General features: G+C 39.0%; 1 protein-coding gene across 3 annotated transcripts in view; it reads left to right on the top strand.

Moving 5' to 3' along the window:
• The window catches only part of PDE7A (phosphodiesterase 7A), a 129,130-nt gene that overhangs the window by 96,596 nt on the left and 7,657 nt on the right, over nt 1-24,877 (top strand). For all 3 annotated transcript variants that reach the window (XM_011291371.4, XM_023248551.2, XM_011291372.4), the window contains exons 6-10: nt 15,371-15,466; nt 17,539-17,639; nt 22,087-22,218; nt 22,406-22,497; nt 24,434-24,578. In XM_011291371.4, coding sequence (XP_011289673.1) covers nt 15,371-15,466; nt 17,539-17,639; nt 22,087-22,218; nt 22,406-22,497; nt 24,434-24,578 — 566 coding nt within the window. The remainder of the gene's footprint in view (nt 1-15,370; nt 15,467-17,538; nt 17,640-22,086; nt 22,219-22,405; nt 22,498-24,433; nt 24,579-24,877) is intronic.

Below are 24,877 nucleotides of genomic sequence, written 5' to 3'. Positions count from 1 at the left end.
GTCTCTCTCTCCCTCTGCCTCCCCCTCCCCTGCTTCTGCATTCACACATTTTCTGTCTCTGTGTCTCTCTCTCTCTCAAATTAAAAAAAAAAAATTTTTTTTAGAGTGAATTAAATACGTAGTTCACTGCTATGTACTTTGAAATTGCCTTTTTGTTTTCTTTTTTTCTTTGGAATGAAGCTCCTTTCATAAGGAAGCTAAATATGGGAAATGGGCAAGCAGATACAACTCTAGTCATCTTGAGAATCAGTGTGGGTCTAGCTTTTTAGTATCACTACATTATTCCCTGTAAGCTGTGTGACCATGTAAAGTCCATGTAAAGAAAATAGCTTTGAGATCACCTTCTATTTGTCTGTACACTGTTGACAGAAAATAAATCGGACTGATCCTCAGCAAAATTGAAAAACAATGAATTCTGTTTTATCAGCACAGTCCCCCTCCTGCTTCCCTGCCATTTTGGGTTTTTTTTTTCCTTTTCTCTTTCTCTTCTACCTCTCCTTTGCCCTTGGGTGACTGTTTTCTGCCTTTCTCTGGCCCCACTTGGCATGTCCACACAGAAAATGCTCTAGTATCGTTTACACAGTTGTCTTTCCCTTCAGCCTTCCCTTTTTAAAACATGTAGATGGCAAAATATCAGGTGACTCATCTTCTTCTAGATCTGGGAAATTCCTTTTTTCTAACTTAATATGAATATTACTTCAGTTATTATCCCAAGATAAATGTAGATCAAACCATGCCACCCTTCACACCTTCCAGGTTTAGCCTTCTATAAACTGTAATTGCTCCTCCCCTGCTATTAGTCTGCTGGGACACTTTTACTCATTGAAATAGCTGTTTGTTTTCTAAATTCCATTTTTAAAAAGCACATATCTGCTAGTCAGGGGTCTTGGTGATGAAAGTAGAGTGAGGTTGAAAGTGTGGGATGGGCAGAATAGCTTTCATGTGAATCACCTCATTACTTTTTGTGAAGATGATGGCTGAATGGTTTCTTCTCAGGGTTGGTTGTTAGCAGGTAGCTACACACCTGTGATTTTACAGATGGTGATACACATATTCATGTAACGAGAGCCACCCAAAAGTTACAGGAATTTTATACATGAAGAGCAAATGGTCAAGAAAAGCTTTTTAACTTTCATTATTTTATTAGAAATGCTTTCCTTTTAAAAGTGCTTAGCCAGAAATGAATTCTGGATAATATATATGTATGGTATCCAAGTGTATAGTTTTCCTTTGTTGCTTACCGATCCCGTGCTTTCTGTATTTCTTACTCTGGCAATTCGCCAAATGACATAGTAGGGGGAACGCAGAGAAGAGGTAAAACTCAGTGATTCCCACCAAGACAAAGGGTCCTACCTTGTCCACTGCAAGGAGGAAAATACGTATCATCTGGTTGGATATATTTAGCATTCCTTTTATAGGAATGAGAGGTTATGTGTAAAATAGCAAGATAGGGTTTGTCACCCCCGAGATCTACCTGGCACGTGAGGACCCTCGTTGCCAGGTGTGTCTCATGGCGGCAGCCTCATCCTCCTGGCTGCCATCTGGAATCACATCTAAGAACTATCAATGACCCTTACATGTACCTTGAGCAGTTCTATCTTTGGATACATGTTTATGAAGGAGGCTCTTCTATAAGCACAATTTTCTTTTCCAAGAAAGTGTTTCCATTTTTGTATAAAGTAAGTTCTTCTGTGCAAGAAGAACAGGTAAGCATTACTTGTTTTGAAATGTTTGACTTGTGTTCTTATTCACTGGTATTAAAATAGTCTGTTGGAATCTTAAAAACTAGAAATAAGAAACAATGTTACACGCAGTTTTCCAATTAGATATGGGTAGTACACTTTGTTAGACTGGTTTTTGTCTGATTCTTTTAAAGTTCTTGGTGGAAGACATTATATGTATTGCAGATTGCCCAAATTCCAGAAGATATTTTACCATTAGATTGCAGCTTTCTTAAAACTTATTCAAGACCTAGAAATTGGTAATTTGTCTCATTAGGTTTGCAAAACAAGTTTGGGAGAATGCTATCATAACCTAAACATACAGAATAAATATACATTCTTTTTTACTGAGATATAATTGACATATGATGTTATATTAGTCTCAGATGTACAACATAATGATTTGACATTTATATACATTACAAAAGATTACCACAGAAGTAGTTACCATCCGTCACCATAAAAAGTTATTACAATATTATCGCCTATATTCCCTATGCTGTACTTTACATCTCTGTGACATATTTATTTTATAACTGGAATTTTGTACCTCTTAATCCCTTTCACCTGTTCTGCCCATTTCTCCACCTCCTTGGCAATCACGTTTGTTCTCTGTAAGTCTGTTTCTGTTGTTTTGTTTGTTCATTTGTTTTTTAGATTCCAGATATAAGCAAAATCATGTGGTGTTTGTCTTTCTCTATCTGAATTATTTTACTTAGCATAATGCCCTCTAGGTCCATCCATGTTATCACAAATGGCTGAGTAATGTGCCATTACAATAATGTTCCATTGTTTTGTGCTTTCAGCTCTCACATTTAGGTCTTGAGTCCATACTTTGTGTATTTTTGCACATGGTATGGGGAAGTAGTCAAGTTTCATTCTTTTACATGCAGCAGTTCAGCTTTTCCAACACCATTTATTGAAGAGACTGTTTTTTTCCCCATTGTATATTCTTGCCTCCTTTGTCATAGATTAATTGACCCTTAAAGCATGGATTTATTTTTGGGCTCTCCGTTATGCTCCACTGATCTATATGTCTCCTTTTGTGCTGACACCATATCGTTGATTACTGTAGCTTTGTAATGTAGTTTGAAATCTGGGAACATGATACCTCAGCTCTGGTGTTCCTTCTCAAGATTGCTTTGACTATTGGGGATCTTTTGTGGTTCCGTACAAATGTTAGGATTATTTTTCTAATTCTGTGAAAAATGCTATTGGTATTTTTATGGAGATGGCATTGAATCTGTAGATTGCTTTGGACAGTAGGGACATTTTAACCATATTATTCCAGTTCATGAGCATGGTACATCTTTCCATTTCTTTGTGGCATCTTCAATTTTTTTCATCAATGTCTTATAGGTTTTCAGAGTACAGATTTTCCAACTCCTTTGTTACATTTATTCCATTCCTAGGTATTTTCTTTTCGATGCAATTATAAATGGGATTATTTTATTAATTTCTCTTTCTGGGAATTACTAGTATATAGAAGTACAACATATCTGTATGTTAATTTTGTATCCTGCAACTTTGCTGAGTTCATCTGTAGTTCCAGTAGTTTTTTGGTAGAGTCTATAGGGTTTTCTTTATATATAGGATTATGACATCTGCAAGTAGTGACAGTTTACTTATTCCTTCACAATCTAGATGACTTTTATTTCTTTTTCTTTTCTGATTGCTGTGTTTTGTACTTCCAGTACAGTGTTGAATAAAAGTGTCAAGAATGGGCATCCTTGTTTTGTTCTTAGAAGGAAAGCGTTCAGCCTTTCACCATTGAGAATGATGTTACCTGTGGGTTTGTCATATGTGGCCTTTTTTATATTGAGATATGTTCCCTCTGTACCCACTTTGTTGAGAGTTTTTATCATAAATGGATGTTGAATTTTGTCAAATGGTTTTCCTACATCTATTGAGATGATCATATGCTTTTTATCCTTCATTTTGTTAAGGTAGTATATCCTGTTGATGCATTTGCAAATGTGGAACCATCCTTATATTCCTGGAATAAATCCCACATGAACATGGTGTTTGATCCTTTCACTATATTGTAGAATTTGGTTTGGTCGTATTTGGTTAACTATTTTTGTAAATATGTTCATCAAGAATATTGGACTGTGGTTTGCAAGATGGCGGCTTAGGAGGACGCTGGGCTCACCGCACGTCCTGCTGATCACTTAGATTCCACCTACACCTGCCTAAATAACCCAGAAAACCGCCAGAGGATTAGCAGAACGGAGTCGCCGGAGCCAAACGCAGACGAGAGGACCACGGAAGAGGGTAGGAAGGGCGGCGAGGCGGTGCGCGCTCCACGGACTGGCGGGAGGGAGCCGGGGCGGAGGGGTGGCTCGCCGGCCAAGCAGAGCCCCCGAGTCTGGCTGGCAAAAGCGGAGGGGCCTGATGGACTGTGTTCCCACAACAAGCGCGACTTAGCGTCTGGGAGGTCATAAGTTAACAGCTCTGCTCGGAAAGCGGGAAGGCTGGAGGACAAAGGGAGGGAGAGCTGCTGAGCCCCCTGACGACAGAGCTCAGTTTGGTGGGGAACAAAGGCGCTCGCCAGCGCCATCTCCCCCGCCCATCCCCCAGCCAAAATCCCAAAGAGAATCAGTTCCTGCCAGGGAACTTGCTCGCTCCGCGCAAACACCCAACTCTGTGCTTCTGCGGAGCCAAACCTCCGGCAGCGGATCTGACTCCCTCCCGCTGCCACAGGGCCCCTCCTGAAGTGGATCACCTAAGGAGAAGCGAGCTAAGCCAGCCCCTCCTGCCCCCGTGCACCTTGCCTCCCCACCCCAGCTAATACGCCAGATCCCCAGCATCACAAGCCTGGCAGTGTGCAAGTAGCGCAGACGGGCCACACCACCCCACAGTGAATCCCGCCCCTAGGAGAGGGGAAGAGAAGGCACACACCAGTCTGACTGTGGCCCCAGCGGTGGGCTGGGGGCAGACATCAGGACTGACTGCAGCCCGCCCACCAACTCCAGTTATACACCACAGCACAGGGGAAGTGCCCTGCAGGTCCTCACCACGCCAGGGACTATCCAAAATGACCAAGCGGAAGAATTCCCCTCAGAAGAATCTCCAGGAAATAACAACAGCTAATGAACTGATCAAAAAGGATTTAAATAATATAACAGAAAGTGAATTTAGAATAATAGTCATAAAATTAATCGCTGGGCTTGAAAACAGTATACAGGACAGCAGAGAATCTCTTGCTACAGAGATCAAGGGACTAAGGAACAGTCACGAGGAGCTGAAAAACGCTTTAAACGAAATGCATAACAAAATGGAAACCACCACAGCTCGGCTTGAAGAGGCAGAGGAGAGAATAGGTGAACTAGAAGATAAAGTTATGGAAAAAGAGGAAGCTGAGAAAAAGAGAGATAAAAAAATCCAGGAGTATGAGGGGAAAATTAGAGAAGTAAGTGATACACTAAAAAGAAATAATATACGCATAATTGGTATCCCAGAGGAGGAAGAGAGAGGGAAAGGTGCTGAAGGGGTACTTGAAGAAATAATAGCTGAGAACTTACCTGAACTGGGGAAGGAAAAAGGCATTGAAATCCAAGAGGCACAGAGAACTCCCTTCAGACGTAACTTGAATCAATCTTCTGCACGACATATCATAGTGAAACTGGCAAAATACAAGGATAAAGAGAAAATTCTGAAAGCAGCAAGGGGTAAACGTGCCCTCACATATAAAGGGAGACCTATAAGACTCGTGACTGATCTCTCTTTTGAAACTTGGCAGGCCGGAAAGAATTGGCACGAGATTTTCAGGGTGCTAGACAGAAAAAATATGCAGCCGAGAATCTTTTACCCAGCAAGTCTGTCATTTAGAATAGAAGGAGAGATAAAGGTCTTCCCAAACAAACAAAAACTGAAGGAATTTGTCACCACTAAACCAGCCCTACAAGAGATCCTAAGGGGGACCCTGTGAGACAAAGTCCCAGAGACATCACTACAAGCATAAAACATACAGACATCACAATGACTCTAAACCCGTATCTTTCTATAATAACACTGAATGTAAATGGATTAAATGCGCCAACCAAAAGACATAGGGTATCAGAATGGATAAAAAAACAAGACTCATCTATTTGCTGTCTGCAAGAGACTCATTTTAGACCTGAGGACACCTTTAGATTGAGAGTGAGGGGATGGAGAACTATTTATCATGCGACTGGAAGCCAAAAGAAAGCTGGAGTAGCCATACTTATATCAGACAAACTAGACTTTAAATTAAAGGTTGTAACAAGAGATGAAGAAGGACATTATATAATAGTTACAGGGTCTATCCATCAGGAAGAGCTAACAATTATAAATGTCTATGCGCCGAATACCGGAGCCCCCAAATATATAAAACAATTACTCATAAACATAAGCAACCTTATTGATAAGAATGTGGTAATTGCAGGGGACTTTAACACCCCACTTACAGAAATGGATAGATCATCTAGACACACGGTCAATAAAGAAACAAGGGCCCTGAATGAGACATTGGATCAGATGGACTTGACAGATATATTTAGAACTCTACATCCCAAAGCAACAGAATATACTTTCTTCTCGAGTGCACATGGAACATTCTCCAAGATAGATCATATACTGGGTCACAAAACAGCCCTTCATAAGTTTACAAGAATTGAAATTATACCATGCATACTTTCAGACCACAATGCTATGAAGCTTGAAATCAACCACAGAAAAAAGTCTGGAAAACCTCCAAAAGCATGGAGGTTAAAGAACACCCTACTAACGAATGAGTGGGTCAACCAGGCAATTAGAGAAGAAATTAAAAAATATATGGAAACAAACGAAAATGAAAATACAACAATCCAAACACTTTGGGACGCAGCGAAGGCAGTCCTGAGAGGAAAATACATTGCAATCCAGGCCTATCTCAAGAAACAAGAAAAATCCCCAATACAAAATCTAACAGCACACCTAGGGAACTAGAAGCAGAACAGCAAAGGCAGCCTAAACCCAGCAGAAGAGAAATAATAAAGATCAGAGCAGAAATAAACAATATAGAATCTAAAAAAACTGTAGAGCAGATCAATGAATCCAAGAGTTGGTTTTTTGAAAAAATAAACAAAATTGACAAACCTCTAGCCAGGCTTCTCAAAAAGAAAAGGGAGATGACCCAAACAGATAAAATCATGAATGAAAATGGAATTATTACAACCAATCCCTCAGAGATACAAACAATTATCAGGGAATACTATGAAAAATTATATGCCAACAAATTGGACAACCTGGAAGAAATGGACAAATTCCTGAACACCCACACTCTTCCAAAACTCAATCAGGAGGAAATAGAAAGCTTGAACAGACCCATAACCAGCGAAGAAATTGAATCGGTTATCAAAAATCTCCCAACAAATAAGAGTCCAGGACCAGATGGCTTCCCAGGGGAGTTCTACCAGACGTTTAAAGCAGAGATAATACCTATCCTTCTCAAGCTATTCCAAGAAATAGAAAGGGAAGGAAAACTTCCAGACTCATTCTATGAAGCCAGTATTACTTTGATTCCCAAACCAGACAGAGACCCAGTCAAAAAAGAGAACTACACGCCAATATCCCTGATGAATATGGATGCAAAAATTCTCAATAAGATACTAGCAAATCGAATTCAACGGCATATAAAAAGAATTATTCACCATGATCAAGTGGGATTCATTCCTGGGACGCAGGGCTGGTTCAACATTCGCAAATCAATCAACGTGATACATCACATTAACAAAAAAAAAGAGAAGAACCATATGATCTGTCAATCGATGCAGAAAAGGCCTTTGACAAAATCCAGCACCCTTTCTTAATAAAAACCCTTGAGAAAGTCGGGATAGAAGGAACATACTTAAAGATCATAAAAGCCATTTATGAAAAGCCCACAGCTAACATCATCCTCAACGGGGAAAAACTGAGAGCTTTTTCCCTGAGATCAGGAACACGACAGGGATGCCCACTCTCACCGCTGCTGTTTAACATAGTGCTGGAAGTTCTAGCATCAGCAATCAGACAACAAAAGGAAATCAAAGGCATCAAAATTGGCAAAGATGAAGTCAAGCTTTCGCTTTTTGCAGATGACATGATATTATACATGGAAAATCCGATAGACTCCACCAAAAGTCTGCTAGAACTGATACAGGAATTCAGCAAAGTTGCAGGATACAAAATCAATGTACAGAAATCAGTTGCATTCTTATACACTAACAATGAAGCAACAGAAAGACAAATAAAGAAACTGATCCCATTCACAATTGCACCAAGAAGCATAAAATACCTAGGAATAAATCTAACCAAAGATGTAAAGGATCTGTATGCTGAAAACTATAGAAAGCTTATGAAGGAAATTGAAGATTTAAAGAAATGGAAAGACATTCCCTGCTCATGGATTGGAAAAATAAATGTTGTCAAAATGTCAATACTACCCAAAGCTATCTACACATTCAATGCAATCCCAATCAAAATTGCACCAGCATTCTTCTCGAAACTAGAACAAGCAATCCTAAAATTCATATGGAACCACAAAAGGCCCCGAATAGCCAAAGGAATTTTGAAGAAAAAGACCAAAGCAGGAGGCATCACAATCCCAGACTTTAGCCTCTACTACAAAGCTGTCATCATCAAGACAGCATGGTATTGGCACAAAAACAGACACATAGACCAATGGAATAGAATAGAAACCCCAGAACTAGACCCACAAACGTATAGCCAACTCATCTTTGACAAAGCAGGAAAGAACATCCAATGGAAAAAAGACAGCCTCTTTAACAAATGGTGCTGGGAGAACTGGACAGCAACATGCAGAAGAATGAAACTAGACCACTTTCTCACACCATTCACAAAAATAAACTCAAAATGGATAAAGGACCTAAATGTGAGACAGGAAACCATCAAAACCTTAGAGGAGAAAGCAGGAAAAGACCTCTCTGACCTCAGCCGTAGCAATCTCTTACTCGACACATCCCCAAAGGCAAGGGAATTAAAAGCAAAAGTGAATTACTGGGACCTTATGAAGATAAAAAGCTCCTGCACAGCAAAGGAAACAACCAACAAAACTAAAAGGCAACCAACGGAATGGGAAAAGATATTCGCAAATGACGTATCGGACAAAGGGCTAGTATCCAAAATCTATAAAGAGCTCCCCAAACTCCACACCCGAAAAACAAATAACCCAGTGAAGAAATGGGCAGAAAACATGAATAGACACTTCTCTAAAGAAGACATCCGGATGGCCAACAGGCACATGAAAAGATGTTCAGCGTCGCTCCTTATCAGGGAAATACAAATCAAAACCACGCTCAGGTATCACCTCACGCCAGTCAGAGTGGCCAAAATGAACAAATCAGGAGACTACAGATGCTGGAGAGGATGTGGAGAAACGGGAACCCTCTTGCACTGTTGGTGGGAATGCAAATTGGTGCAGCCGCTCTGGAAAGCAGTGTGGAGGTTCCTCAGAAAATTAAAAATAGACCTACCCTATGACCCAGCAATAGCACTGCTAGGAATTTATCCAAGGGATATATGAGTACTGATGCATAGGGCCACTTGTACCCCAATGTTCATAGCAGCACTCTCAACAATAGCCAAATTATGGAAAGAGCCTAAATGTCCATCAACTGATGAATGGATAAAGAAATTGTGGTTTATATACACAATGGAATACTACGTGGCAATGAGAAAAAATGAAATATGGCCTTTTGTAGCAACGTGGATGGAACTGGAGAGTGTGATGCTAAGTGAAATAAGCCATACAGAGAAAGACAGATACCATATGGTTTCACTCTTGTGTGGATCCTGAGAAACTTAACAGGAACCCATGGGGGAGGGGAAGGAAAAAAAAAAAAAGAGGTTAGAGTGGGAGAGAGCCAAAGCATAAGAGACTGTTAAAAACTGAGAACAAACTGAGGGTTGATGGGGGGTGGGAGGGAGGAGAGGGTGGGTGATGGGTATTGAGGAGGACACCTTTGGGATGAGCACTGGGTGTTGTATGGAAACCAATTTGTCAATAAATTTCATATATATATATAAAAAAAAGAATATTGGACTGTAATTTCTTTTTTTGTATAAAGTGTCTTTGTCTACTTTTGGTGTCGGGGTAATGTTGGCCTTGTAGAATGAATACAGAAACAATCCTTCCTCTTTCATTTTTTGAAATACTTTGAGAAGGATAGGTACTTACTCTTCTCTCAGTGTTTGGTAGAACCCACCCGTGAGAAGCCATTTGGTCTTGGACTTTTGTTAGTTGGGAGTTTTTTGATTACTGATTCATTTCATTGCTAGTAATTGGTCTGTTCAAATTTCCTGTTTCTTTGTGATTCAATCTTAGAAGATTATGTATGTAGGAATTTATCCATTTCTTCTAGGTTGTCCAGTCTGTTGGCATCTACTTGTTTTAGTAGTCTCTTACCAGCTGTATTTTTATGGTGTCTTTTGTATCTTCTCCTCTTTCATTTCTGATGTTACTTACTTGAATCTGCCTCTTTTTCTCTTGATGAGCCTGTCTAAAGGTTTATCAACTTTATCTTTTCAAAGAATCAGCTCTTAGTTTTATTAATCTTTTCTATTATTTTTTAAGTCCTATTTCATTTATTTCTACTCTTTATTATTTCCTTCCTTCTACTAACTTTGGGCACTGTTTGTTCCTCTTTTTTCTCATTCCCTTAAGTGTAAGCTTAGATTGTTTATTTCACATTTTTCTTAATGATTTGGTAGGCTTTATCACTATAAACTGCTTCTGCAGGGCACCTGGGTGGCTCAGTCAGTTAAGCATCCAACTCTTGATATCAGCTCAGGTCATGATCTCTCAGTTTGTGAGTTTGAGCCCTGCATTGGGCTCTGCATTGACAGTGTGGAGCCTTCTTGAGATTCTGTTTCTGTCTCTCTCTTCTCCCCCCTCACTCTCCCTCTCTCTCACACTCTGTCTCTCCCTCTCAATAAATAAATAAACTTAAAAAAAAAACATTTTTGCTCTGCATCTTCTATTTTGGAACATTATATTTTAATTTTCATTTGACTCAATTCAGTTGTTTGAATTCCTCTTTCATTTCTCCATTGACGTCTTGGTTGTTTATTGGCATGTTGTTTAGCATCCACATGTTTGTGTTTTTTCCAGTATTTTTTTTTCTTGTAATTGATCTAGTTTCATACTGTTGTGGTTGGAAAAGATGCTTGATGTAATTTCAGTTTTAAATTTATTGAGACTTGTTTTGTAGCCTAACATGTGATCTCTCCTGGAGAATACAGTGTTTCATGTGCGTCTCCAAAGAATGTGTATTCTTTTTTAATTTTTTGTTTTTTGTTTTTGCTGTTCAGTTTGGATGATTTCCAATACCCTGAAATCCTAGATCACTGATCTGTGCTTCTGCATCATCTCATCTGCTGTTGATTCCCTCTACAGTGTTTTCCATTTTAGTTAATGTATTCTTCAGCTCTGATGCATTCTTTTTTATATTTCTTATCTCTGCTGAAGTTCTCACTGAGTTTATCTACTCTTCTCAAGTCTGGAGAGCATCCTTATGACCATTACTTTGAACTCTTCATAAGGTAGATCGCTTATTTCCATTTCATTTAGTTTTTTTTTTTGAGGTTTTGTCTTATTCTTTCATTTGCAACATGTTCCTCTGTCTCCTCCTTTCCCTGCCTATTTTTGTTTGTATATATTAGGTAGATCAGCTGTGTCTCTGGGTCTTGAACATGTAACCTTATATAGAAGGCATCCTGTGAGGTGTAAACCCCACCCCACCCCCGGTAACTATACCCAGGCACTCCAGGGATTTCCCCTGTGTGGGCTGCATGTGCCCTCCTTTGTGGCTGGATCACAAATTATGTGGGCACACTGGTACCACTTTTGTGGGGTTCCAGTCCCAGCTGAGGCGACTCAGTGTGGTGGGACAGTAGCCACTTTGGGGGGGACAGGCACCAGTCTCAGTTGAGGCTCTCTGCTGAGTGCAACAGGAGGGAAACCACTTTGGAAGGGTATCCCCCAGGAAGGGAAGGTTGGGCTGGACAGGTCCACAGGTTGACATTTGGTCAGGGTAAGCAGTGCTAGAAAGGTAAATGGATATTGTCAGAACTGGTGCCCGCCAGCATCAGCCCAGCGAGGTAGAAGGAAGGCAAGAAAAATGGTGCCATTCAGTGCTTCCTTCCTGGAGAAAGTTCCTACAGAGCCCTGACCCTACTGCACAAGCCCTAAAATTAGTCAGTGAATCTCCTTCAGTTAGGGCTTAGGTGCTGTTTAGACTATTGCTTCTGTTCTGGTCTCAGCCAAGTGTTTATATGCAGGCCTTTTAAGAGTGGAATCTTGGCTTCCCACAGCCGGCCAGCTCTCCTGGAGTTAAGCTTCACTGATTTTCAAGGCTTCTGGACATAAGGCATGCTGATTTCCAAAGCCAGATGTTATAGAGGCTTTTCTTCCTGGTACAGATCCCCAGGACAGTGGGTACCTGATGTGGGGCTCAAACCCTTCACTTCTCAGGGAGGATCTCTATACCTGTGATATCCCTCCTGCTTGTGGGTTATCAAGCTGGGCGTGTGGACCCCAACCAAATCACATCTCTGCTTTCTTGATGTGACTTTTTCTTTACATCTTTAGCTGTGGAAGAGCTGTTCTGCTAGTCCCCAGATTGTTCTCAGTAAGAGTTACTCTGTATGTACTTGCAGTTTTGGTGTGTGGCCATTGCTTGACCTGAGCTCAGAATCCTCCTACTCTGCCATTTTCAGCAATTCCCACCCACTTTTTTAAATTGAGGTATAATTGACATATAACATTATATTAGCTTTAGGTGTACAATGTGAGGATTTAATATATGTATATATTTAAAACAATCACAAAAAATCTAACATCCATCACTATACATGGTTACATTTTTTTTGTGACAACTCTTTAAGATCTATTCTCTCAACAACTTTCAAATATGTAATACAGTATTATTAATTATAGTCACCATGCTGTACGTTACATTCCCCAGACTTATTTTATAACTAGAAATTTGTACCTTTTGACCCTTTTCACTCATTCTGTCAACACCCCCAACTCTTGCCTCTGACAACCACCAATTTGTTCTCTGTATCTATGAGCTTGGTTTTTTTGTTTGTTAAAGATTCCACATAATAGTTAGATCATGGCATTTGTCTTTCTCTGTCTGACTTATTTCACTTAGCATAATGACCTCAAAACTCATCCATGTAGTTGTAAGTGGCAAGATTTCCTTCATTTTTATGGCTGAATAATATCCCATCATATATGTATACCATATCCTCTTTGTCCATTCATCTGTCTGTGGACCCTTAGGTTTCTTCCATTGGAAATAATGCTGCGCTGAGCAGAGGAGTGCGTATATCTTTTCGACTTAGTGTTTTCTTTTCTTTGGGTAAATAGAGGTCGATTTGCTGGATAATATGTTAGTTCTCTTCTTAAATTTTCGAAGAGCCTCCATTCTGTTTTCCATAGTGGCTGTACCAATTTACATTCCTACCAATAGTGCATTTTTCTCCATATCCTCACCAACACTTGCTATTTTTTGTCTTCTTGATAATAACCGTTCTGACAGGTGTAGAGTGGTGTCTCATTTATGGTTTTGATTTGTATTTCCCTGATGGCTAGTGATGTTGAACATCTTTTCATCCGGCTCTTGGCCATCTGTATATCTTCTTTGGAAAAATGTCTACTCGTATCCTCTGCCTATATTTAAACTGGGTTGTTTGTTTGAACTTACATTGTGAAATATCTATGTATATATCCAAGGAAAAGTGGGTTGTTACAGCAATAATAACAGGAATATAGCTCACGTCTTCACAAATGGTTCTAAACCAGATGGGCTCCTGTTTGTAACAGTATAGTGTTATCAGGATTCAAATACATTTTAACATTTAATTTCTTAAAAAATAAAAGATTTGAAAAAGTTTTTTTTGTTTAAGGTGCTATGTCAGGTTTTTTAAAAAGAATCTCTTTTGGTCTCCTGCATCTTTTCCAGTGTTTCTCATGCAAATATTGTTCAATTAATTTATATTTTTCCTTAGCTATGGGCTTCTGTTGACAATTGTGTAGGCAGTTTTGGGTAATGAAGTTAGCCCAGTGGTCCTTTAAAATTCTCCATAAATGTTATTACTATAAATATGCAATGTGAGAATAGTTAAGTCTTTTGTAGATTTTTTTAAGAATGATAGTTTCTTTAGAGAGATGGTTTCTTTAGAATCATCTTTATGTTATTGTCTAAATTCTGGCAGCAATTTTTGAGCTCCTAACTCTTTAAAACGTACAGTTTTATATCATGTGTCCTAATAGAGGAAATGCACAAAACTTTGAGAAATATAATAGAAGGTATAAAAAATGGAGGGTTACATCTTGGAAGACAGACTAACCATTATAACAATGCTAGTATTTCCAGATTCCATGTCTATACTCAAGTGACTCCAGTTGTCAAAAGGGTGAAAGTTGAGGGTGAGATAGTCCTCACAGCAGGTAGCAGCTCTTTCAGAAAACTTAGCTTAGGGGAAGAGACAGGGTGGCAGCTGTAGGGAGCCAAGAGAGTCAAGTATTCTTTGTTGTTTGAAAGATAAAATCTAGAGCATGTCCTGAGTGCTGATGCTTGTTGGAGCACTAGAAGGAGGGACTGAGGAGGGATATTTTGATTCAGGGGGAAGGAGGAGGCATGGGGGGTGGTGTTGGTAGGTGGCACAGTTTCTGAGACACTGTGGAGGGGTGGAGGGATTGGCTTTGGAAAGAAAAGGAAATGAGGGCTTGTATTTTTTCTGTGAAGTATGAGGCTGTTGAGAATAAGAGGGGGGGGGGAATTTGAGAAGAATAGAGAAAGCTTGAAAATAGGCATTTAAAGAGATAAAGAGTGGCACCTGGGTATCTCGGTTGGGCATCCGACTTTGGGTCAAGTCACCATCCCCACATCGGGCTTGCTGCTGTCTTTGCAGAGCCAGCTTCGGGTCCTCTACCCACCTCAATTTCCCCTTCCCCCACTTGCGTGCATGCTCTCTCGCTCTCTCTCTCTCTCAAAAATAAATAAGCATTAAAAACAGATAAAGAACTGTTTCACTAGAAAAACATAGTAAGATTGCTGTATAATTGTTGACTGTGAACTTAGTGTTAGAATAGAATTCTATTTAGTTTTGTGACCACCCGCCCCTTCCAGCTACTTAGGTTTCTTGCTACAAGTGTGGGGTAGACAAGTGGTTGAGTTCAAAGTTTTGATCTTGAGGTCATCGATCCTTCCTCCTAGCTCTGTACCTTGAAGAACAAACACAACCTCTAGTGAACAAGGTCAGCTACCACAGTTGACTTTGACTGGACATCCTCATACAGTTAGTGATGTGGTAGAGAGATGTCTAGGTGGAGTTGGTGCAAGGTTTTCTACTGATTCTAATTACTTTGGTGTCTTTCAAAAAAATTGATTTGAAAATGCTTATCTTCCAGTTATTTGGTTGTAGAAAAATGAAACAAAGCCCATTTTTTTCCTTAGAATGGAAAAAAGATATAAGAATTAAAGTTCACAGCTGGTAAAATTAAGGATGTACGTTTTAGATAGACAAAATGTAGGAATTTGTACTCTGTGTTTTATATTCAAAACCCATATTTGGAAGCACAATGCAATTATGCTAGTCTATATTTCCTACTAATATCTCTTCTTTTTTCATTTTAGGAAATAGTCTAGTAAGTTTAACCTTTCATTTATTTAGTCTTCATGGATTAATTGAGTACTTCCATTTAGATATGATGAAACTTCGTAGATTTTTAGGTAAGTGATTCTAACCCGTTTAACAGAAATAACATTTGAACAAGAATCTGTTTTAAGTTTTCATCAGTTTTTTCAGTTAGCTATTGCTCTAAAACAGACTACCCTAAATTTTTGTGGCTTGGAATGACACACACTTACTCAGCTCCTGAGTCTGTGGGGCTGTTGAATGCTGCTTGTAGTCTAGCTGAGTTCATTTATGTACCTGCAGTTGACAACAGGCAAGCTACTCTGTGGGCCTGGACTGGGACCTCAGCTGGGACACTGGGCTTCATGTGGCTCAGCTCTACATGGTCCCCCATTAAATTCAAAGGAGTCAGAGGAGTTTGGCCCCTTAATAAATTCATATTAAAAACAAAAAAAGAAGGAAATATATTTTATGACAAACTGAGTTTCTTCAAAGAGTGATGGGCAGTCTCCAAGGGAGCTGGCATACCCGGACCCCTGAAACTGGCTCTCCAGGTCTGGCTCTCCATCACTTCCACCCCATGCTGTTGGCCAAAGCAAGTCTGATAGGGGGTGAATGACACCTCTCGTCCAGGAAGCTTTGAAGGTTCAAAGCCATGAATGGAGGGCATGGTGAAGAAGTGGGACACTTTTGCAGTCAATCTCCTAGGTTGACCACAGCTTTGTCACAAAGATGACACAATTTCTGTCCTTTTTCCAAACTATGAAAGCTCAAACTTTAAAAGATTAGGTGCATTGCACTTAGGTGTTCTCTTTTTCTGATCCCAGAAATCTCTTTACGTTAAACTTAAAGATTATTTTTAATATGTTTAAATGTGCATGGTGATATTTGTGTAAGACTGTTTTGCTAGGGAAAAAGCTGAACTTTTTTGCCAAATAAATATGTTAGAAGAAAATTAGCATGAGGATTACTTACTTTTTTTAAAAAAGAAGGTAATATTTTCTTTCCTCTTAAATACTGAACTAAGGTAAATTTATTACCTAGGACTTTTGAGAGACTTTTCCTGCATATTTATTTCTAATTTGTATACCTGTAATACTCCACTAACAAATTGTGTAAATTATAAAACATATATAAAAATAGATATTAAGAGTAATCAAAAGGCTATTTGAAAGGATGGGTTAAAGTAAATACATAATTCTAATGCTCTTCCTTCTCACCAGTGAGTCATGGTTCACCACTGTGGAATTGGCTCACTTTAGTAGTGACCAGTAGATTACAGTGTTATGCCCTTGGGGCCATCCTGCAGGCTTGATGGCAACAGGGATAACTCTACCCCTAATCCTAGTCTCCTTTTTCATGAAAGCCTAACAGACATGGAGCAGAGACAGTAGGATTAAGAGAAGGTCCATCCCTACTACTGAAAAACTAATTCCAATGCTGAAACGAATACCTCACTGATGATGCGCCCATGGGATCATCTTCATATGCCCTAATAACTATAATATTTTAGCTTCATAAAGTTTTTTGTTTACTGATAAATTTCTAGAGTCTAAAACAGTACTTGGCACAATAAGTGTTTGTTGAATGAATTGCAATGCTTTTAATGAAACTGAGAAACTCTTCTTAAATTACATTTGAAAGAGAGGAGTTTGGTACAATGATAGGTTCACATTTTAAAAGAGAAAAAGAGCGGCACCTGGGTGGCTCAGTCAGTCAAGCATCCGACTGCCGGCTCAGGTCATGATCTGATGGCTCGTGAGTTCGAGCCCCACATCAGGCTCTGTGCTCACAGCTCAGAGCCTGGAGCCTGTTTCAGATTCTGTGTGTCTCCCTCTCTCTCTCTCTGCCCCTCCCCCGCTAGCACTCTGTCTCTCCCTCTCTCAAAAATAAGTAACACTTAAACCAAATAAAAAAGAAAAATAAAATATTTATTGTTTTGACATGAATACCTTCTGATAATTTCAAACAAGTTAGCAGCCACAGTGGTATTGATTCTTTGGACATACATGTGAGTTCTGAGTGATTGTCATCCATCTGAATCTGAACAACTAGCTGGTAGCCACATGAAGATTGTAAGTGGAAAACTCATAATTATCACAATTCTTGTACTTTGCACAGGCCTCCCACGTACAATTAAATTTGAGATCTTTTTTCTTTGATGCAGTTATGATTCAAGAAGATTACCACAGTCAGAACCCTTACCACAATGCGGTCCATGCTGCAGATGTTACTCAGGCCATGCACTGTTACTTAAAAGAACCTAAGGTAAGATGCTGACATTTACAGGGGGTGCGAATCCTAAGAAAATTCCTTGACTTACTTTCAAATACTTTTCCTTAAATGAGTGATTTGACTCAAAATCAGAGGCTTCCTTCACTAAACTGAGATCTGGCTGGATCAAGTTTCCCATCCTGGTTATATTTGTACAGCAGTTGGACAACTGAGTGATTGTTGAGAGAGAAGCTGGAGAAGTCCAGGTGAGGTCTGGATCCGACGAAACCCCCAACTCTGTGTTAAGACACTGGCATTTACACCAAGCTCCTTGTAACCTCCATGAGGGCCGCACAGCATTAGTCCAATTCAGAGAATGAATGGGGAGCTACAGAAGGGAAGCAGGAGACTTTCCCACACCTGTCAGAAGCTGTTTTGTTTTGGTGCACCATGAAAGAGCCTGGTGGCCCAAGCTAGGCAAGGGGCTTTGGGGAAGGAGAGAGGTAGACGGTCTGTAAGATCTCTTGGGAGTTAGAGTGCCTAGCCTATGGTGTCTGCATGCCTCTGGAGGAATGAAGCAGAGAGAAGAGTCAATGAAGACTGCGTGGGGCAGCTGAGTAGAGTGTGGAATTCTGTGAGAGCAAGTACGTAGAAAAGGGAGCAAGTTTTGGGGGTAAGGCTGGTAGAGATGATGACCTCCACTTTGGATATGTAGAGTTAAATGTGTTTGTGTGGTATCCAAATGCAGATGTTGAATAGAGAGTTGGATAAGAGAGTCTGGAGCAGAGAAGAGAATCTGTTGGAGATATAGATGTAGGGATCAACTGTAGATGATAACGGAAAGCCGTGTTTGTCTTTGGATGTTTCCTACCCTTGATGGTCCTGAAATCACATTTGCTTACCCTCAGCCCTGTTTCTAAACTCTTCTCCCCCTGGGATCTGAGTTCCCACTAGATGTTAGAAGGGAAAGCAAGCTGACTAAATCAGATTGTGCTAATTGATGCCAGTTCTGAGAATATAGCCATGTGGTCACCAGTCTTGTCATTTTTCAAGAGATTGTGGAATATGTGAAAATACCCCAGTTTTTAAAGTATATACATCATGCCTTTTTTTAAAAAAGCAACTTCATTGTGGTATCACTTGTATGCCACAATAAAATATATACATTTTATGGGCACATTTTTGACAAATGTATGCTCCTGAGTGCCCGAATTTTCTAATTGAGCTTTTAAAAAAAACTCTGGGCCAAGGCTGAAGCCTCTGTTGAGAATTTTTGGGAGAAACTGATAATCACCATACAGCCAGGTAAATGGAATGATGAAGGTAAGTGTCATGTTCTGTGAGACACAGAGGAGGTTAATTAAGCTGGTGCACAGGTCTGTGAAGGTGGCTCCCCTCCCATCTTCCACTGGCCACACCCAACCAGAAGCCAGGGGCGTGGAAGGTAAGGGCTGATGCCAGGCCCTGGGCAAGGCGAGAGTGCGAAGGGTGTGGTAAAAATGAAGAAAAATGCTGCCTTACCTGTGCAGCTCTGGCAGCACTGATTTTAAGCTTTTTTTTTTTTTTTTTTTGCCTATGTATCTGATATTTCTTATTTTAAATACTTTTTGCCTTATGCAGCTTTGATTACACTTATTTGAAATACTTGGCTGCTAGGTGGCTCAGTCAGTTAAGCGTCTGACTCTTGATTTTGGCTCAAGGTCACGAACTTATGGTTTGGTTCTGTGCTGTCACAGAGCCTGCTTGGGATGCTCTCTCTTCCTCTCTCTCTGCCTCTTCCCCGCTTGTGAGTGCATTCACATGCGCTTGCTCACACTCTCTCTCTCCCTCCTTCCCTCCCTCTCTCCTTCTCCCTCCCTCTTTCTCTCTCAAGTATTTTTTTAAAAAATACTTTTCATGGTTAACATACTTAGTGAACTTAGTCAAAGCTTCAGTGAAGGAGATAAAATCACTAAGCCCTAAAATGCAAAAATTCCTTTCACCTTTATTGTAGTTTACATTTTAAAATAGACTCATTCAGTTTTAAAAGTACATTCTAAAAAAAGCCTTAAGATTGTATCTCTTACTGCCTGGGCTTTCACAAGGCTTCACACTTTCAAGTGCTTTCATTCAATACATTTTCCTGGTGCTAGGAATCCAGTGGTAAACAGGACAGGAAAGGTCCCAGTGGGGGATGCAGTCATTAGACAAATAAATAGAATGTTGACATATATTGTAGTAATTACTGCTATGAAGGAATCTAAATCGAGGAATGTGCTGGAGAGTGACCAGAGGATGGCAAGCATTTAGAGCTGTAGATAAGGTGGTCAGAAACCACGTAAACTGAAAGGAAAAATTTGAGAAGGAGTCACCTATAGAAAAATGCAGGTGCAGAGGGAATCAAATAGAAAGGCTTAAATATAGTATTTAGTGAGAAACCTGCTTTCCGGGCACCTGGGTGGCTCAGTCGGTTAGGCGTCCGACTTTAGCTCAGGTCAAGATCTCATAGTTTGTGAGTTCCAGCCCTGCGTCTGGCTCTGTGCTGACAGCTTGGAGTCTGGAAACTGCTTTGGATTCTGTGTCTCCTTCTCTCAGCCCACCCACCCCTACTCACGCTCTGTCTCTCTCTGTCCCTCAAAGAATGAATAAACATTTTAAAAAAACAAAAGAGGGGGGCGCCTGGGTGGCTTGGTCGGTTGAGCGTCCGACTTCGGCTCAGGTCATGATCTCACAGTCCGTGAGTTCGAGCCCCACGTCAAGCCCTGGGCTGACAGCTCAGAGCCTGGAGCCTGTTTCAGATTTTGTGTCTCCCCCTCTCTCTGCCCCTCCCCTGTTCATGCTCTGTCTCTCTCTGTCTCAAAAATAAATAAACGTTAAAAAAAAAAAAAATTAAAAAAAAATCTGCTTTCAGTTTTTATATATGATTTCTATGTAAGAGCTAATTCCTGGACTCTTAAGTGCAAAAAGAAATACTCAAAGCCCCCCCAAATTGCTAGAAAGTTAGGGCAAAGTTCCTTCTTTCTGTACTTGACATCAGCCCTAACTTGAGTGTTTACTTTCTGTGTTTTCATAGCTGAGCTTAGATTATAATTTTGTTCCAGTTGAGCCTATTAGCACCTAATAGCAACAATAAAAACAGTGATGTTTTTTGTTGAACACAGGAAAACTCAGCATTACTAGTTTTTTATTTGGAAAAGGGCCCTGATGATAGCTTTGCAGACGTCTCCATCAAATGGTTTGCAGTTTCTTCTTCACACAGCTTGTTGTTACTGTCTGGCATTACCAGATACAGTTAAAGGAATGGAAATAACAGTAGCCTTGTTTTGTTTTGTTTTGTTTTTTTAATGTTTTTTTACATGTATTTATTTTTGAGAGAAAGAGCACGAGTGGGGAGAAGCAGAGAGAGGGAGACACAGAATCCTAAGCAACAGTTGCCTTGTTTTTAACCCACTTTAAAAATTGTCTTAATATCGTTGGCTTCTTTGTCTTTATTATAAAGGTAATCATTATTTTTTTTTACTACTGACAGTTTGTTATTTATCATTGACCGTTTCAGTCAGGTAATTACCCCTTGTGATTATTTTATTGTATCAGCTAAGATCTGCAATGATTATTGAGAGTAACATTATAATTGCTCACTTACACAATCACTTTTTCTGAGGTGACTATATTGTGAACGCTGTTCTGACTATATCCATCTGTTGGGAGAGGATTTTCTTAATAGAGTGGATATAGACTGCCCCAGGATTACTCAGCTTCCTTAAACATTAAAGACCTCAGAAATAATGTTACAGTTTGGATTCTAATTTTTTTTTTAACGTTTATTTATTTTTGAGACAGAGAGAGACAGAGCATGAATGGGGAGGGTCAGAGAGAGGGAGACACAGAATCTGAAACAGGCTTCAGGCTCTGAGCCATCAGCCCAGGGCCCGACGCGGGGCTCGAATTCACGGACCGCGAGATCATGACCTGAGCCAAAGTCGGCCGCTTAACCGACTGAGCCACCCAGGCGCCCCTACAGTTTGGAGTCTTAATTGAAGTCTAGTAACCAATTTGTTGATGAATAAGCGCCTTCAGTCATAGGTCTTATGTAATTGTACACTTAAAACTCTGATAATGTGAGCGTAGATCTCACATTAAGTGTTCTTACTGCAATAAAAAAAAGTTGAAAGACCTCATAGGTCTTCTGTTGGTAGCAACTACGGTAATAAACATACAGAAACCTGTGTTTGTTTTAAACCCATTTCTCAAAAAAGATCATTTATACTTTGGCTGTCATTTTGAGTAAGTCTGTCTCAAATGAACACAGTGTAAGAACAAGGTCTGTAAACTCTGTGTGGATGGGAACACACATATTCTACCTCTCCCTCGTGTCGTGATGAGGACAGTACCTGGCAGGTGCTTGGTGCCCTTAATGAACAGTCTGAAAAACATGACGGGGGAGGAGACTCGACACTACCATTTGAGGCAAATTCAAAACTACTGTAATGGTACAGAGTTTATTTCTTTTGTCCCACTTCAGCTTGCCAGTTCTGTAACCCCTTGGGATGTCTTGCTGAGCTTAATTGCAGCTGCCACTCATGATCTGGATCATCCAGGTGTTAATCAACCTTTCCTTATTAAAACTAACCATTACTTGGCAACTTTATACAAGGTCAGTGCAATTTTATCATGAGATTTAATATTCTTGCATTCTGGAAAATGTTTTAATGGAGTCAAAGTAGTAAACAGATTGTCCATGAACATTAGAATTTTAACCAGATTAATATTACCTACAGATAATTCTTTATGTTCAGAAAGAGACTCGCTATTAAATAACTCAGATATGCCCCTTTTTGTAGAATACCTCAGTACTGGAAAATCACCACTGGAGATCTGCAGTGGGATTATTGAGAGAATCTGGCTTATTCTCACATATGCCATCAGAAAGCAGGTAGGTTGGATTAAGACACATTTAATTTGTTATGAACTATGGAAATTAAGTTGGTAAAACAATTTTATAAAGGTTTCAAAATTATTCAGGTGTTCCCACAGTTTTCAGTTTTTGTTTAATGGCTGAATTATTTTATCTTAAAAGTTTATATCAAAATTCTAGTAATTTAAACCTGTTCTGCAGTGAAGACAGTAGTATTTTTTTAGTGATTTTTTTTTTATGGATCATTCCGTAGATTTGAGTATTATAAAATTCACTCCAAATGCACAGTGCCTCATAGTTTACTATTTATGTAAATAGTGTTACATGTTTCCATTTTATGCTCATTTGAATAAAACCTTATGTTCTAGGTATAAAGAAATTAATTATTCTGTATCATAAATACCCTCATTAAAAGTTTCAGGAAGTTTTCAAAATCTATAAGTAAAAAAAAAATGCTTTATACCTCAATAGCATAGCCCTGGAGTCACTTCGGGAGCATAGGATAAAATAATGATGGAAGGAACAGGAAATACTAATTTTTTAAGAAAAGACCATTTAATGTTAAGCAGGCCATTTGAAAGCCTAATAAACATCAGTGCAAATAAGCCCGATATGATGGTGATTAACAAAATCTCTTCTCACTGATCCACAAACAAAAGCTTTTAATAATGCCTCACTGAGAGAAGATACTCTTAAGAAAACCATGTAAGTGGATATAAACCATCTAATTCTAGAAACAAGGTGAGGCATAAAAATAAGTTTGGGTACTAAAATTTAAGTTACTATTAGTCTTTCCTTTTTCCATTTCATAACTTAAAACAACTTTATTTTAAAAACTTAAGTATTTTGTGTAATGACCATAAGAAAAAAGCTGGACTTTATTTTTTATTTTTTAAATCTTTATTCATGGATACCATTTGGAGTTATGACAATACTTCTGGTAAGTAAAATTGTTTCTTGCTGTAGTACAAATAGAAAAATTGCTTAAACCATAGTTTTGTATATATAAGTTATCTTTTTCTTGATCAAAGCAGATTAAAATGTTTGCTTTCTTCTTTTTGTCATGTTTTACATTTGATGATTAACCCTATCGATAAAAACTGACAATAAGGAACACTACCTAATAGCATTCTTTTATGTTTCCTTTATTTAGGATTTATTTCATTTAATATCCAATATTGTGAGCCTTTTAATCTGTTGACAGCTCTTTACTGATATTTATACAAAGATAATGTTCGCTACAGCCCATTGAGGGGAAAAAAGGAAGGGTTTTTTTGGTTTTTTTTTAAGTTTATTTCTCTTATTATTTGACTTGAGACAGTCTTAATTATTTTTTTACTTGAGACAGTTTTAAAAATGATATATGATGTATTTGCATTAACATGTTACCTTTTCCTTTCCAGAAAAGTTGGATATTCATGTAGATAATTGATTCTAGAATTTGACCTTGAAAATACAGTTACATCTAAACTTTATCAAATTGTTTGGTGGGGTTTCGTCAGCATATAATCATGCATCTTAGTCAAAATATCTACCAGACTTAGTTGTTGAATGGGCTGTTCTTTCTCCGTTTGAGCCAACCTTCTGACTTCCAGGTATCAGACACCCAAGAAAGAAACCAAAGTTGTGTACCCTCAGCACATCCCAGCCAAAAATTTTATAAAATAACGTATCAGGCTCATATGGATTTGTTTTTAGACAACTAATTCCTCCTTGGCTGGCAAAATAAAGGCATTCTTTTGGGAATGTGCACATATTTGTACTTTCCTACAAACTCCTTTGGTTTTAGTTTTGATGATTTTGGTAGGTTTTTTTAAATGCATTCTTTAAAATTCATTTGTTGTGATAGGTTAAAAGTTGAATGGCAGAATATTAAGTTTAAGAAAAAAAAAATCAAGAAGTAACTATTTAATTGAAAGTCTTGTATTTTCTTTTTATATTTCTCTAATTCCAGGCAACAAATGGAGACTCAGATAGGTGCTTTGATACTAGCCACAGACATCAGTCGCCAAAATGAGTATCTGTCATTGTTCCGGTCCCATTTGGACAGAGGTGATTTACGCCTTGAAGATGCCAGGCATAGGCATTTGGTCTTACAGGTAAAATGGGGTTGGGAAAGATTCTTTCTAGGGTAAATCACATGACTGTTAGAATAAAAATGAAGTAGTCTAGTGTAGCTTTCAGAGTGGTTAAATTTTGAGGGAAAGCTGTGGGATTTCCTTCCATTAGTAAAGTATCTTACAGAAGGTGAATCTTCTCCTTAGGAAAGCACCGTTCTTTTTGTAGTTTTCATACTCGTGATTTCTAACAAAAACCATTTTTGTGAGATTAGGGTACTGACCAACAAACAGTAATTTATTTTATTTTATTATTTTTTTATGAATTTTTTTTCAAATTT

This window comes from Felis catus, chromosome F2, assembly GCF_018350175.1.
Source record: "Felis catus isolate Fca126 chromosome F2, F.catus_Fca126_mat1.0, whole genome shotgun sequence".
In the NCBI taxonomy this organism is placed as follows: Eukaryota; Metazoa; Chordata; class Mammalia; order Carnivora; family Felidae; genus Felis; species Felis catus.
Note: the sequence above shows the minus strand (reverse complement) of the source record. Positions and strands in the feature narration are given on the sequence as shown.